General features: G+C 36.3%; 1 protein-coding gene across 4 annotated transcripts in view; it reads left to right on the top strand.

Annotated features, from left to right (window-relative positions):
- Tbck (TBC1 domain containing kinase) overlaps window positions 1–15,709 on the top strand; it is a 193,713-nt gene that overhangs the window by 49,253 nt on the left and 128,751 nt on the right. For 3 of the 4 annotated variants that reach the window (XM_013150594.3, XM_013150592.3, XM_013150593.3), the window contains exons 4-6: window positions 7,581–7,695; window positions 9,115–9,188; window positions 11,844–11,985. In XM_013150594.3, coding sequence (XP_013006048.1) covers window positions 7,581–7,695; window positions 9,115–9,188; window positions 11,844–11,985 — 331 coding nt within the window. Of the gene's footprint in view, window positions 1–1,073; window positions 1,143–7,580; window positions 7,696–9,114; window positions 9,189–11,843; window positions 11,986–15,709 lie in introns of those variants that run through there. The other variant, XM_063260601.1, reaches the window with a different exon arrangement.

Raw genomic sequence — 15,709 nt, 5'->3', positions numbered from 1 at the left:
TTGTATTATGTCAGAATAATTGAAAAGCCTAATTTCCATTTGGTAGATTGTATTATGTCAGAATAATTGAAAAGCCTAATTTTTAATCTTTATTAATTTATAAAATATGTACATATAAAAATATTACAAGGTTTAATAAAGACTTTTGTTTTTGAGAAAAACTTAAATATCTCATTTTGCTTTACTTTTGGAATGATTAGGATTCAGTGTAAGGCCCATGGCTTATTGGTCTTCATTTAGCTCCTCTTTGGTGTTATACTTCTCACTTTATAAATTTGCAAACTGAGGCTGGGTGAAGTTGGAGCATTTTCCAAGCATAGCAAATCAGTGACAGCCTCCTGGCTTTGTGTCTGATCCTCGGACCACTAGACTATGCTTTCCATATGTGTTTTGATCTTATCAAATTAACTTTCTGCTAAGAGAAAAACATATTTACTATTCAAGTTGGAAAGTTAATTTTTCAATTTATTGTATCCTTTTGAGAATTAGATACATTCCAAACTTAATTACTCAACTTCAATTATTTTAGAATAAAAGCTGAGTTATAAAATGCATTCAGTCTCACAAGATAGAGATAAATGGACCATTTATGTGCTTATTGCAAAGTAATCTTAGTAGTTAATCAGGTCTGGGGACTTAGCTCAGTGGCATAAGCACCTGCCTTGCAAGCATGCAGTCATGGGTTCGATCCCTGGTACTGATTTTTAAAAAAAAGGAAAGTAGTTAATCAATGAAACCACCATTAATAGCATCTGAATCTGAGGTAAGTGTTTAAATTTAGCATAAATGCATGACCTTTCAGGCTAAAATGTGTACCTAGCAGTGAAGTAGCTTATTTTCTTTTTGAATTCTAAAAACTGTTTTCTTTACTTGGAAAAAAAATGGCTATGTTAAACACTGGTATGATTAACAAAACAATGGAATGTAATAATTGATAATAAAGATAGTACAGATTTAAGCACATATATTATCTGACAATTAATCATTAGTATTTTATTGCTCCTCTCCATTTCTTAAATTACACAGTAGCTAACTGTATTTTATCTGTGTTTCCTCTCAATATTTTACCTCAGGCTGATACCATAAAAGGAATGTTTGAAACCAGAAGGAAAATTTCTGTGGGAGTGATCAGGTTTTATAAGGTGAAAGAACATCTTGAATTCATAGAAGCCAGAAGTGTGTTTCCTCCTTGTTTTGCTGACTGTCTGGTGTCTTGGCTTGTGGACCAGCCCTTAGAAACAGTCTGGATCCGAGAGAACAGCATGTATGGTTTTAGTTACCACCTTTACGTGAATGATGTCCACGTCTGTCTCAGCAGCCCTGCCCTCCTCTCTTCTTTCCTGTCCTCTGTACTTTGGAATCTGAATAACATCTCCTCTTGGAAATGTTGCAAAAACCGAAACACCTAAAGAAACAGATGATTTGAGATGAGTGGGAATCCTTCACACAACAGTTTTAGCAAGGTTTTAACAAAATTATCCTGCTGCCCATTATACCAAAATTTAGTCTGCTTCCTTCAGTGAATAAGAGACCAGGAAACGTATTTTTAGCAAATGAGTAAGTTTTTGTGGGTTGACTGTGAAGTTGAGTGGTTTGTTTTATTGATGAAATGTTATATATTCTCTCAAATGAATAGAGTTCACATTGCTGATAAAATGTTATTTTGATACTTTGGAGTTGTTATTTCATTAGTGGTGGAGAATGTAACCTAGTTTTCTGCACCTTCTTGTACCATTATGTGATATTTTATACATTATTTAATTACATTTAACAAACGTATTTTACTTTTTGGCACATGGCTATCTAATACCTACCTTGCAGGCTCTGTGAGAGCCGTAGGCAGTCTTGGTTGAATAAACTGTTTCTTCAAGGTCCAGTAGAAGGACAAATCTGTGTAAAAATAATTACAGTAAAATTAGTGAGCCTTGCGACTGTGGACTGTCCAGAGAGAAGGGAATAAAATTCTATAAACACAGAGAGAACCATTCAAATCTTGTAAAAAATAAATATCAGGATGACAGTATTCTAGAATAAAGAGCAACATCAAAACAAGACTAACTGAGGAGATGGAGGCATCTTAAGAGAACAGAGGCATCACAGCCTTGATGAGATCAAAGAGCAGGTTCCGAGGAGCGACGAGGAGAGCAGTGAAGGAGACTGGAAAAGCTGGCTGTTTCAGGCACAGGCTGAGCAGTGTTTCACTGGGACAATCTGCCAGTCGTTTGTAAAACTAGCAAGGTTAGAGGAAAAATCTGTGGATATAGACGTGTGAAGGTGACCAATCCATAAGGTATTAAGCCCATGATCTTAGCCAGATTTCTAACAGACAGCTACAGATCATTTTGAGATGATTGAATCTGAAACACAAAATACATTTCCTTTGAAGTGCATCTGGAAAGAGTTAGATTGTACTAACCTAATAGATTTGCAAAGTCATTAAACCATGTGCAAAATGCAAATATAAGCAAGTTGACTCACATATAGTTACATTGATGGTTCATTCTGTCTTCTCTCTCTCTCTCTCTCTCTCTCTCTCTCTCTCGCTCTCTTTGTCTCTGTCTCTCTGTCTCTCTCTCTCTCTCACACACACACACATACACGCACACACACTCAGTGTCAACTCTTTCCCAAGAGTTATGATTTTAAATTGTCTATTTTGGTCTCACCAATGTAATAAATTTTCATGTTTTGTTTTCTGCAAACGAAAGCGTGGAATAATTCTGAACTTCTACCTTAATTCCTTGTGTTGAAGTTAACACTTTATGAATTTGTCTTTGCAATTATACTGTGTAGATTAATTCTTCCTCTTAGGATTCATGGGTCCTTTAAAAATGCAGTACTGTGCAGCTAATAACCTGATGCATGTACTTGAATGTTAATGGAAGTATTTTTAAATGTCATCTCATGTGTTACAAATTATAAGTGATGTTATTTTGAAAGGTACTTTTGGTCATATTTTTATATTTAAAATCTCCAGAGATTCTCATGTTCATTTGTCAGATAAAATGGTGACAATATAAATCCTCTCCTCCAGTCTCTGTAGTAAAAATAGTAACTAAAAATTTCAAAAGGAAAAGAGTGATCTCTGGCTTGAACTATCATGTGTACACATTCTCTGTTAGTGATGAGTTTCTTTATTAACAAGTTTGGGGAACTTTCTTGGAGAAAACCTTACTCTCAATACAGTATTTTTAAAAAATGGTTATGAATCCTCTTAACTGTAAATCTTTCTGGTATTCATGTTCAGTTAAACTTTAAAACATTACCTATTACTTGGATGTGATATTTTTTACTTAGCTGTTGCTTTGTAAATGCATTAGTTACTTAAAAAGAGATTTAATGATTAAAATTATTGACATATTAAGTAGTAAAGCTTTAGAACAAGTTAGGTATATCAAACTCTACAAATACTGGCGTATTTCTCTAATATAGAAAAGCATATTACTTTTTCTTTTTTACTTTATATTTTAAAATAAGTTTTAAAATTAAATTATGTGGATATAAAAGGAAAGAAAGGCAAATCTTATTTATTGTCTGATTTATACTTAAGCGTGCTAAGTTCACTAACTATAGTCTCATATAATAGCTAAGAGAATATTATCAGCTTCAGCTTTTTTTTTTGTACCAGGGATTGATCTCACAACCTCACCCTTGCCAGGGTAGGTGCTTATGCTGCTAAGCTAAACCCCTGGCCCTGAGCTTCAGCATTTTTATCTATGAGTTTTTAAAGATTATTTTTGACTCATTTTTAACACAAATGTGCTTTTTGAAATGCATTTCTAATGTGTAATATTTTGAAACTGTTTAGTCAAAACTCAATATAGAAAACTGAGCATGCATCTTCTGTATTCAGCAATTTAAAAACTGGTTTAATGGGAAAAATCATTTTAAAGATTTGGTTTTAATTTTATGATGTCTGTATTAAAGTAGTATGCAGCTGACGCCCTCTAGTGTCACAGCTGAATATAGCCTGGTTTTTAAAACAATTTTTTAAAATTTTATATTTCGTTGGCACGTGTTTGTAGCACATAATGTTTACATGTCTTGTGTGCGGTCGGTGCGTGGACCTAATGCATCTGTTTTCATCCCCTTTCCCAGTCCTCACTCTCTTTGCCTTCATTTCTTGGTCACTGCCCCACCTGAGAAAGGTCCTGCTTCTTACTTCCATTATGACTTTTGTTGTTGTTGTTGTTGGCCTTTATTTACATTTTGGATTTCTCATATAAGAGAAACTATGTGAAACAAATTTGTGTGCCTGATTTATTTCACTTAACATTATGCTATCCTCAGTTTTAAGACAATATGAAGAATGCAATTATACAGTGAAAGCACAAGAACAATACAGGGGGCCATTTTAAAGTTGACATGTAGAACCATATGAGCTCATAAATCTAAACTGACTTCTTTATTTGTTAATCCTAAAGAAAGTTTATTCATAAGGGGAAGATGTTTGCCTTATTTCATGTCCTCTTGTTCATCTACCCATGAAGTTCTTCTGTCTACAATTACAGATGGGTAATAAGTGAAATTTGTTTTGAAGTTTGGAATCCTGGGTAGTTGTTTTCTTTTTTGATGCTGTTTATGAAAATTCTGTTTACCCCAAATTGTGCTCATTTCATATATTCCTGTTTGTTCCAAACTGGTTGATATGAAAATTTTCATGTTGACAGCTTACAACTCAATTTAAATACAGTTCTTCATAATTAGTAACTGTCACTTCTTTTTTAAATATATATAGGAAAAACAACTTATTTCTTTTCTTGGAAATATGATTCACGACCAAGGATTGGATTATTACCCATTTAAGGAAAGAATTGAATTTGAGGCAGGGGGAACTGATAATAACTCTCTATTTCCGGACTCAAAAGACCTCTGTTTCTCTCTCTCTCTTCAGTGCCCTGTCCCCAGTTCCTAAGTGATGGAATAGACAGGGCCCAAGACCATGCTGATAGGAAGGAAAAACAAAAAGTGGATTTAGAAGGTAGCTCTCCATTTCATGTGCCCGCTAAGAGTTTCAACTTAGTTATCAACTTTTCCTTGTTAGGATCGCAGTGTTTATGAACAAGTGAACCTTCAGATTAAAAGATTGTGCCTACTGCTGACCAACACAAATGTGCCCACCCCCTAGATCTGCGACAGTGGACCATTCTGATAGAAACAGCCCACTGTGCATGCATGCAGGAGGCTTGTTGCCACTGCATTGGAGCATATTGGGCTGAAGTTTTGTAACTCCAAGGATAAAGTAAAAAAAAATCCTCAAAGATTCTACGGAGGAATAATAATATGTCTGCAGCAAAACTGTATGCAAGCTTCAAAACTGGTGTTCGACTTCCTACTAGGGGTTAACAATGCTGTAAGACAATAGACTGGTTCTTTGCAAGTTTAAGGATTAAAAATAACAAATTTTCAGACTTGCCATGCTCTTCAAGTTTTATAAAGATTTTTTAGGGTGTATTATAACTAAAGAAAAATATCCAGTGTAAAACTTGTGGTAGCTGATATTGTTCATGAATAGAGGATAGTTATGAAAGGATAATAAGCACTAAATCATGATGACTGAGACCTTTTCCGAAACGGTTTTTAAAAGCTAAAGGTTAAGTGATCTAGGATTATATTTCCTTCTCTGCTTAGTTCTATAATGTTTATTAATCATGGTATGGTAATGTCCCAGTCACTTCCCATCTTTCTCAAAGTAAAATCCGAAGGCCTTATCATAGCCTGCAAGGTCCTTCACAGTCAGCTGCCTTTGCAAGCTCGTCCCCTCCCCCTTGCCCCCGAGTTCCATTCTACTGCCCAGACAGTGGCTCCGTTGCGTTTTATTGAACCTGCTGAACATTCTGGCAGTTTGGGATGTGTGTGCTGGCTGGTCATCCCCCATCCATCATGGCCCAGAGAGCTTTCTCACTTCGTGTAGATGTCTACAGAAGCGTGGCTTCCCAGGGGAGCCCCTTCCTGCATGCACTGGGACTTTCCTACTTTATTGTTTCCTTCGTACTTAATGAATATCTGTCTGTCTATCTGTATTCCATGTATTTAGCCTTCATGAAAGGAATGTTTGTCTTTTATACCTTATATAAAATTTGATAGTTTTTAATATAATTAGAAGTTGGCGAAGAAAAAATGAAAAAGTATAAAAATATGTTGACTATCATTTTGCTTACTCAAGACTTAATCATATAGAATAAAAGTATAACCACCAGAAGAATTGAAAACAGAAACTGAAGGATGAGTAGGATGAGAGAAGAAATACAGATTTAAATTGTTTTTAACTTTTATGAATTTTCTTATTTTTTATGGTTTTAATTTTGGGAACAGTCAAGTTACAAATTTTTTTGCATTTGTCTAACTCCTTTTTTTTAAAGTAAAGTTCATTGAGGTCTAATTTATATACCTTAAAATTTTCCCTTTTTAGTGTTTGGTTAAGGCATCATCAAAATTTAAGAATACAATAAACAATTCTATCACTACACAGAATTCCTTCATCCTTATAGTTCACCACCCCTCTGAGCCGATAGTAGCCACTGATCTGTTATTTCATCCTTTTAACTTGTGTCTTGTAGTATAGTTGTTTTAATTCATATCAAATCTGACATTGTTTTTTACCGGATGAATTTAGTAATTCCCAGTGTAATTATTATCAGTGCATTGAACTAAAATCTTAGTTTTGTATTGTTATTTTCCCTTTATTCTGCCTACATTGGGTTTTAGATATTTTTATAACATCTTATTTTTACTACTGGCTCACTACAGTCCTTTAAAAAATGTTCAATGGTTACCTGCAGATTCTTAATTTTTAAAAGTCAAATAATGGCTAGAAAAACATCTGTACTAAAATGTTGATATTGCTACTTTGGGAGACTGGATTCAAAGGAGTCTCCATACTTTTCTGCACCTCACTCCTCCTTTCTGTGTCTTATTCCTAACCTTACAAGAATGATTTGTTGTTGCTGTTGTTAAAATGCTGTGGGAGGAACCATAAGAAAGTTGGCAAGAGAAAAAGTAAACTGGTGGTGTGTGTGGAGGGTGAGTCAGGAAAGCAGGTCAAAAATTAGAGAGGCATGTTTGGTAAGCCGCAGATGTCTGCAGGTTGTTTTATGAACTGGTGTGGAAAAGAAGCTAATGTCCATGACCATAAAATATACTAGACCTGTTTTCAGGTGGTAAGTGTTTTATTTTGAGCCGAATAAATGGGTTTTTTTGACTTGGTCCCACCATACGTCAATTCCTGGGAACAGTAAATAGTACTATTAAAGTGACCTTTAGGCAGTTGTGATGATCATATCAGTTCTGTCCCTGTTTCCCTTTGAGCTGTGTGTGTGTGTGTGTGTGTGTGTGTGTGTGTGTGTGTGTGTGCCGGTTAGATATCAATTCTTTTCTACTCAGAATTAACTATAGTAAGATTTGTACAAGTAGGTTTTTTACAAAATGTATAATTTCAGTTTGCTCTGAATAGAGGAGGTACAATAAAAATTTTCTCTAGATTTTATTTTCTTAGAAAAGCTTCTCAGTGTTTCACTAGGTTTCATTTTACTTCTGTATCTGCTTTGTAGTTGATCTTTGACTTTTCTGTTTTTTTGTAGCTATTCAAAGGTCTTATGCATAGCATTTGAAGTACTTCAGGGTTTGCAGTATATGAATAAACATGGCGTGGTACACCGGGCACTGTCTCCTCATAATATCCTGTTGGATCGAAAGGTAATTGCCAAATGTGTAATATCATAGATGTTTGTATGCTGCTTGAAACTGTAAGCTGCTGAAGTTGGGCTCATTCAGTCAGAAAGATCATCGAATAAGAACATTTTTGAGAATATTGGTAGTGAAGAGACTCTGAAAGTGATATATGTGTGATACTGCAAAAGTCTTTAAATTACTTAAATTTTCACATGGATCATTCTTTTTTGTTTCAGAATTTATTTTCTAACTTCATATTTTCTTTTTCTTTTCATTTTTTCTAAATAATACATGTATTTTTTCAACGTACTCTTCTAAGGAAGCTTTTCTCACCCTCTGCAGAGGAGCGGGTTTATAAATGCAGCTGCATCGAGTTTCCTGTTTCCCTCTTCCTTCTTTGCTCTTTCATGTATCGTTATAGCAGCTGATCATAATCGTCTCCCTTCGGTTGACCTGCTGTTTCTGTAGCTCATATCTTGTAGAAGATTCCTAAATTAGTAAGCCCCCCTAAGAGAAATATGCATATGATGAGGTACGCTGTGGATAATCATGATTTTATTTTTTATAAGCATATTAAAAACAGCTTTGAGGACTTGTTTTTCCAGGGGAATTATCTTCAATTTAATCATTGTCTGAAACTTTAAAGTTTAACAATCATAGGATGTTAAAATCATAAAGAAAATGATGTTTATTAATTTCAGATTTATGACAGTAAAGTATCTTTGTCACAATCAACCTAAATTGTTTTAGAATATAAATGTTTTATATACTGGAAATTTTAAAATTCTTGTTAAAAGGCAAATGAATTTTTAAATCAAGTTTAAAGAAAACATTAAAATATCTAAAAATAGAAAACCATGAGATTCAGAAAATATATCCTTTTGTTTAGGACCTCACACTTATAATTATTGTTATTCTCCAACTGTATAGCAGTTATTAGAAATCTGGCATGTTTACCAAAATTTTGATGATTTTTGACCTGAGCTTTTCAGGTTAAGAATTCCTGTGTCACAGTTAAATTATAACATAAATGGACTTTCATCTCCCTGAAAAACAGTCCTTTTAAAAGTTACTAGGAAACATTTTAACCAAGATTTCAATACAAATGATAGCATTTTGTCCCTTTTCCTTTGTCAAAATACCTGGATAACACAAACAGAAAAAATTTCATGTGATTTAACATATATGTACATCTATATACATATATATATATGAGCATATATACATCTATATATATACTTGTAAACCCATGCATATGGTAGTATGAGTTTGAAATAGAACTAAACATTGACAGATATTTTTGAATAAAACTATGATATTTTAAAAATCTTTCATATAATACTTTGATAAAATAGTCTTATATAATGGGTGTTTTTTTAAAATATAATTTTCCTTGCTAGTTATATTAAAATATCTCATGATTTTTCCCCTTTATTATTGTAGGGGCATATTAAATTGGCTAAATTTGGGCTTTATCACATGACAGCTTATGGTGATGATGTTGATTTCCCAATAGGGTAAGATATGTTTTCCTTTATTTTGAGTTTTATTTTAAATTACATGACCTTTGATAATATACTTGTTTTGTTATTATTTTGATAGTTGTTTTGACATGAAAGGAGATTTTCCTTATTAATACAGCTTATTTTTTCATACATTTATTAAAATGTAGGCAAGAGTGTTTCCCAATGTTCCAAAGATCTCTGTTGCTTTTTCACTGAATGGCAAAAAGGATAACAGATAACTGATGCCACTTCCTAATAATGATTCACTCAGAATTAAGATAGGGTTAAGGTGGAGAGACTAACCGGATTCCTAATAACAGCACGTGCACCAAGAGATGGAAACGTGCCGTCCTTGCATTATTTTCAGCTCCATGTTTTATGCTTAACTCCTCATTCCCATCGTATGACTGTATATTACATTTTGAGTTGAATCACTATAGAATTCATACTTGCTTTTTGACCTGACTCTCAAAGAGTTATAGTAAATGTGGTTGCTACTGCGTCCACATTTTATTTAAATCAATTTGTATAAGAGTGAACTGTAGCTGGCCGTGGTGGCATATGCCTATAATACCAGCATTCAGAAGGCTGACACAGGAGGATCCCTGTGAGTTCAAAGCCAACTTGGGCTATCTAATGAGTTCAATGCCGACCTGAACTACATAGCAAGATTCCATCTCAAAAAAACATCAGCAAAAAAGAACAAACTCCAAAAATATAACACAAACAATAATTACTTTAAGATGCTTTAGAATTTCAGCATTTTTGAAGAACTGCATTTGAATTTCAAATGCTTCGATAGCATTGGTCCAATTTTGTCTGAGTTGCTGAGAAGCCTTGGAGTCAGAGGAGTGTACAGAATTTATCAAGAAGCAAAATGTGAAACGTTAGCCAGGAAGAGGAGTGATCAAACAGCTCAGGCATGAAAGAAAATATTTACACCGAAGAAGCTTGCAGTTGATTCAAAAAATGAATATTATATAACAATAAGTAAAGTGTTACCATCTGTTTTAAAATGCTATAAAGCATTAGAAACTGGGCACTAGTTTAATACTTTTTTAAACAGCAAGCAGAGGACGACAGTCACTGTTGACCTCGGCTCTCCCACTCCCCCGAGTCCTGCTAACTGCCTCGCAGCGCAGGACGCTGTGCTGGGGAAGGGAGCGGTGCTGAACACAGATGAGCGACCCTGAAGGATGCGTCTAGCGATTGTTCTTATTAACTGCTACTTTCAGTGAAAAGGAAAAATGAAAAGCGATGAAAAGGAAAGCAGCAAGGTGTGTTAGGAGGTTTGATACAGCAACTTACTGTAGCGTTGCTTGGCTCTTCCTGACCTGTGCTGTCACTTTACGTTAGATGTGCCAGCAATGAGAAATAATAGTTTACCTTCTGGCTATAGTACTGTGAAACTGATAAAAGGACAATATTATACTTGTGTTATGACACAAATATAATAATATAGCTGCTAATATTTATAGTAGTTTTGTGTGGTTAGCATTATTATTCCTGTATTACAGATGAAGAAAATAAGGTCTCATGAAATTAAAACATACTGTAAGTATCACATCTCGTGTTTTTCTGTAAGATGTATTTCTAGCGATTTCACATGTAAACTGTTAATGATAATTTTCACTTAAAACTCATTCTTGGTATATATTTGCATTCTTTATACCTTATGCACATTTTTGTATTGATTCAGTGTTAACAGTCTTAAAAAAACACATAATGGTGGTGGTGTGAAGAAATAATCAGGCTATGTATTGCTAGTGAAATATAGATTGAGGCCACCTCTCAAGGGGCAACATAGTAGGAATTCCACAATTTAAAAAGTGCATTCCTTATACCATGTATTATCACTTCTATGAATTCATTCTGCCATCTATACATACATGTGAGAGACAGGATATTTGTAATATATTTCTTTCAGCATTGTTTGTAATAGCAAAAGAAAAGAACTTTCTAAGTGTGCTTTAGCAAAGTGCATTAATACAATTAAATTATTATTGGCAGTATTTCAAAAAGAATAATGCAAATTCTACACTTTGAAAGAAGGATCTCTAAAATATACTTTAAGGGAAAAACTATGGTTTGGAGCAGTGTGTACAGTGTTGTATGTGGCATACAGGGGTATGTAAACAAGTTTATTAGAGTGATGTGGGTACAGACGTGGAGTAATGTATGTGTGTATACACATAGAGACACACACCCATATACAGTTTATGTACATATATATATATACTATTCACACACACAGATATGTATATATTGGCTTTGACATTTTTGCTACCCAATAATACTGTTTGGAAAAGTAAAATGATAAAATAATTCAGTATTAAGAGAATATAGTTTGTAAGGAGAAAGGAAAAACAACTGGAAGCCTAGAGGACTGCAAGCAAAGTGAGGTACTGAAAACTGCAAGAAAAGCAGGCGCAGCTAACGCTGTGCCGCTGTTAGCGCTGTTGAGCTGCTTGACGCTCCGGTGTGTTCTCAGTGCCTGGTGTAAGGCCTGCGTCTGGACGGTTGGTTTATAGGTCTGCCCAGTAGCAGCTGTAATGTGGGTCATAAGACTTTCGCGCAGGTGTGTGACACTGACAGTGAAGCTGCACTGCGGCCTCGTTACCCACCGTAGCGGGAGTAATGACCTGTTACCCTACTGTGTCATCGTAGGTATCCATCGTACTTGGCACCTGAGGTGATTGCACAAGGAATTTTCAAAACCACTGATCATGTGCCAAATGAGAAACCATTGCCTTCCGGCCCCAAATCAGATGTGTGGTCTCTCGGGATCATTTTATTTGAACTTTGTATGGTATGTATACAGAAATATGAAACTAGTAAAAGATGTTTACTGAGATAATTTGGGAGAGGAAAGTTATTTACTAATAAAACATTTTGTTGTGCAAATAATAAAAGTCTAACTTTTAAAAATCCACATTTTTACTAGTGTAAAACCATTACACTTTTATCACATATAAATTGTGTTAGAAATAATACGCTAGAACTGTTACACTTTTTTTGGCATATGTTATATGTGCCTGATCTTCCTCCCCTTTGGTATTATTTCCTTCTTTCCCTTGTATTTCCTATAAACTCATTTTTATAAAGCTTTTCCCAGATATCCTATGTGTTATTAAACCCTCAAGCTACTGTTTAAAACACAGTACTTTAAAACACAGATGCTTGTCTCCCTCATGTGCCAGCCCAGAGCAGGTAGCACAGGCTCTGCTCCGTGGCACTGGCTAGAACCCTGGGCCTTCGGGGTGGTGGCCTTGCTGTGTGCAAAGTCTGGCTGCCAAAGGTGCTGTCCTTCTCTTCTCAGGCTGGGGGCGAGGGGAAGCGCGAGGTCAGGACCACGGGCTTTGGGAAGACACGGGAAGTGCTGCAGATAGGAATTCTTCCCCCTAGTGCAGGTTTACTCCTGAGGCTGCTTTAATCACAAGGGAGGTCAGGAAGTGGATCTTCAGGAGGATATCATTTGACTATGGAAAGCAAGAGGTGGGGTTGGAGGGTAACTCGGAGCCTGTGGAACCTGCCTCCAATCCACTGCCTCCAATCCTTCTCTCCTCCCCTTCTCAGTGGCATTGGTCACATTCGTCTACTCCACCTACACTACATGGTCTTCAGAGGCAGGATTTTTTATTTTCCTTATATTATTTTTATCAGCCAAGTAATTTTCTAAATAGTTTGCTAATTTTAGCTAACTCATTGATCTTTGCCATTTCCAAAAATTAGGTGTTGTGTGTGTGTGTGTGTGTGTGTGTGTGTGTGTGTAAGAATCATTATAGTTTAGCTCTCGAATGTCCCTCAGAAGCCTCATGTTTTGAGAGGTGGGGCCTTGGAATGTGACTGGATCATGGGGAGCTGTGCTCATGAGTGGATTCATCCACTGAGACACTCAGAGCTCAGCGCAGTGTTCAGGGGTGGGGCGTGCAGGACGATGTGGGTCACAAGTGTGTAACCTGGAGGGGGCACTCTCCCTTCCTGTCTCCTATTTTTTTTCAATTCTACTTCCTGAGCTCTGTGAAACACAAGCAGCTTTCCATGCCAGACCCCTCCCCATACCCTTCCTGCCTTGGACCCAGCTGACCATGGACTGAGTGCACAGGCCAAAATAAACCTCTCCTCCTTAGGTGGTACGAGAGACAAGACAGTGACTAAGGCAAGAACTGATTCAACAGGAAACACATTACAGAGTGATCACAGACAAGCTTCTGGAGGAAGAGAGAACTGGGTTTGAAGCCTGTTATTGCAAGTATAGCTTTGTGACATTCAGTAGTACCCTAGCCAACTTTCTGTTACTGTAACAAACACCTGAGATAATGAATTTATAAAGAAAAAAGGTTTGTTTTGGCTCATGGTTGGGCCTGTGGCAAAGCAGTGTACCATGCTGGTAATGTATGGAAGAGCAAGCTTGCCCATCACGGCTGAAGTGCAGAGCTGAAAGAGGAAGGGCGAGTCTGTCTCCTTCAAGGGCACACTCTGAGCAGAAGGCCCCCCAGGGTGGCAGGTCATTTCTCAGCAGTGCCAAGGGGGGCAAGGTCTTTAGCACAGGTGAGCCACAGCCCAGACCGTGGTCCGGGACCACTGGGAACTGGGCTGTACAGCAGGAAGTGAGCAGCAGGCTGGGAGCAAAGCTTCAGTGTGTCTCTCCCCGTGGTGCCCTGCCACTGAGCCCGCCTCTTGTCACATCAGCGGTGGTACCGGCTGCCCACAGGAGCACTCATGTGCATCACTGTGAGACCATCTACATACATCCAAGGAAAGACAGGAAACCAGTCCCTGGAACCCAAAAGGTTGGGATCCATTCCCCTAACACATGGCTCGTGGCAACATTCCAAATCCAAAGAGCAGCAAGGAGTAACCTAAGTTTCCAGACCTCACTCTGCTTCTGTGACTAATATCAGTATCTTTTACTACAAAGTTGTTGGAAAAATTAAATAGTATGATGCTTATATAGAGTACTTAGTAGTACAAGTATTACAAAGTATATTATCCATAATTACTTAATTGAAATATTTACGATGTAATGACTTACATATGTGTATTGAATTTTGTAAAGAAAAATAACATATTTTCTTATTTTTCACTATGCTTTAGACCACCAAACTTGATGATAAATATCATTGTTATTAAAATCACAAGTAAAATGAAATAATGTGAAGTATACTTTAGTGTAAACGTGAAGTGCACAGCTTTTTTTTACTAATCATCACAAATAATCTAAACTCTTTATTAGAATCTGGATGTATCTTATATAAGCAGTTGAGTTCAACAGATATGGATGAATATTTGCCGTGTGTGGCATCAGGACAAATGTAATGAGGGGTTAAGTTTAACTAAGACATCCAGAGCTCAGAGTTAGATCAAAATCTATAAACTTTGAAGATAAACGCAGAGAGCTGTGTGAGTTTAAAGCAAGAGAAGTCTAACTTACTTTTGGGGCTGCTTCATGGCATTTTAGATGGTACTCGAAGTTTAGGCATCTAAGTTAGGGATGGCAGCCTAAATGTAACTTCAAATTGTCTTCTGTGTCTTCAGACTCTTTCTTTTGATGCACTAAAAAGTCTAATAAGGAGCATGCTAAAATCATTTTTGCTAAGAAGCACTTACCTTATCACCAAAGTTTAGAAAACTAGAGTTTGAGGAGAAAAGTGTTATACTGTAACATGTTTTAGATAAGCTATACTATAATTTATATTATTAAAATAAAGAACATAGTGAATTGGATTATAAGAAACTGGGAAAACTGAGTTGAGTGTGAAATTGGGTAATTTTTTCCAAACTTGGCACAAAGAGACTGACAGTGTAAAATTTAAAAGGAAGATACATTCAGATGTTGTAACATCTGCATTATAAGAGTATCAGAAATAGTAAAATCTTCTATTTGAAATGCCTTTGTTTTAATGGAAAAATGAAAACAACAAAGAAAATACCTAGAGAAGAGCTGAATCCTAGCACTCTGCTGGGCTGAAGCAGGAGGACTGCAACTTTGAGCAGCGCCCCCCCCCCACCCCGCCGTAAGCCAGTGCTGTAGGAAGCCCCTGTCCCAGAATTAAACATATGAAGAAATGGGTGGGGAAGAAACTCAGGGTGCGCCCTGGGCTCAGTACCCGGTACCAAGATGGGGAAAGCTCACACACACGCAAGAACTTGAAACTGCCATTTAGAGAGCACTTATGAAAAGCCAGGAAGCTTTTTCATACCTTTCCATCCATTTTCTCAGTGATCACAGTGGTCTTATAAAGTTTATTTTATTTTTTATGCTCCTGTTTTTTATTAGTGCGTGTTTGGGGTGCATAAGAAATCTCTTCCTTGTGGGGAATTGGTATGAACACATTCTCACTGTCTGTCCTTTCCCCTTCCTCGCCACCCCCATCCTACATCTCCAAATCTCCTTCCCATCTCCAAGAGTTTATCTCTCTGTTTCCTATCATCTGGCTTTCATTTTGATGTTGAACTGATTTATTCTTTGGATTTCTCATATAAGAAAGACCATGTGATATGTAGGCTTGCATGTCTGATTTATTTCATTT

The sequence above is a fragment of the Cavia porcellus genome, unplaced genomic scaffold, assembly GCF_034190915.1.
Source record: "Cavia porcellus strain 051 isolate PalLab524CR breed Dunkin Hartley unplaced genomic scaffold, mCavPor4.1 scaffold_14, whole genome shotgun sequence".
Taxonomy (NCBI): Eukaryota; Metazoa; Chordata; class Mammalia; order Rodentia; family Caviidae; genus Cavia; species Cavia porcellus.
Note: the sequence above shows the minus strand (reverse complement) of the source record. Positions and strands in the feature narration are given on the sequence as shown.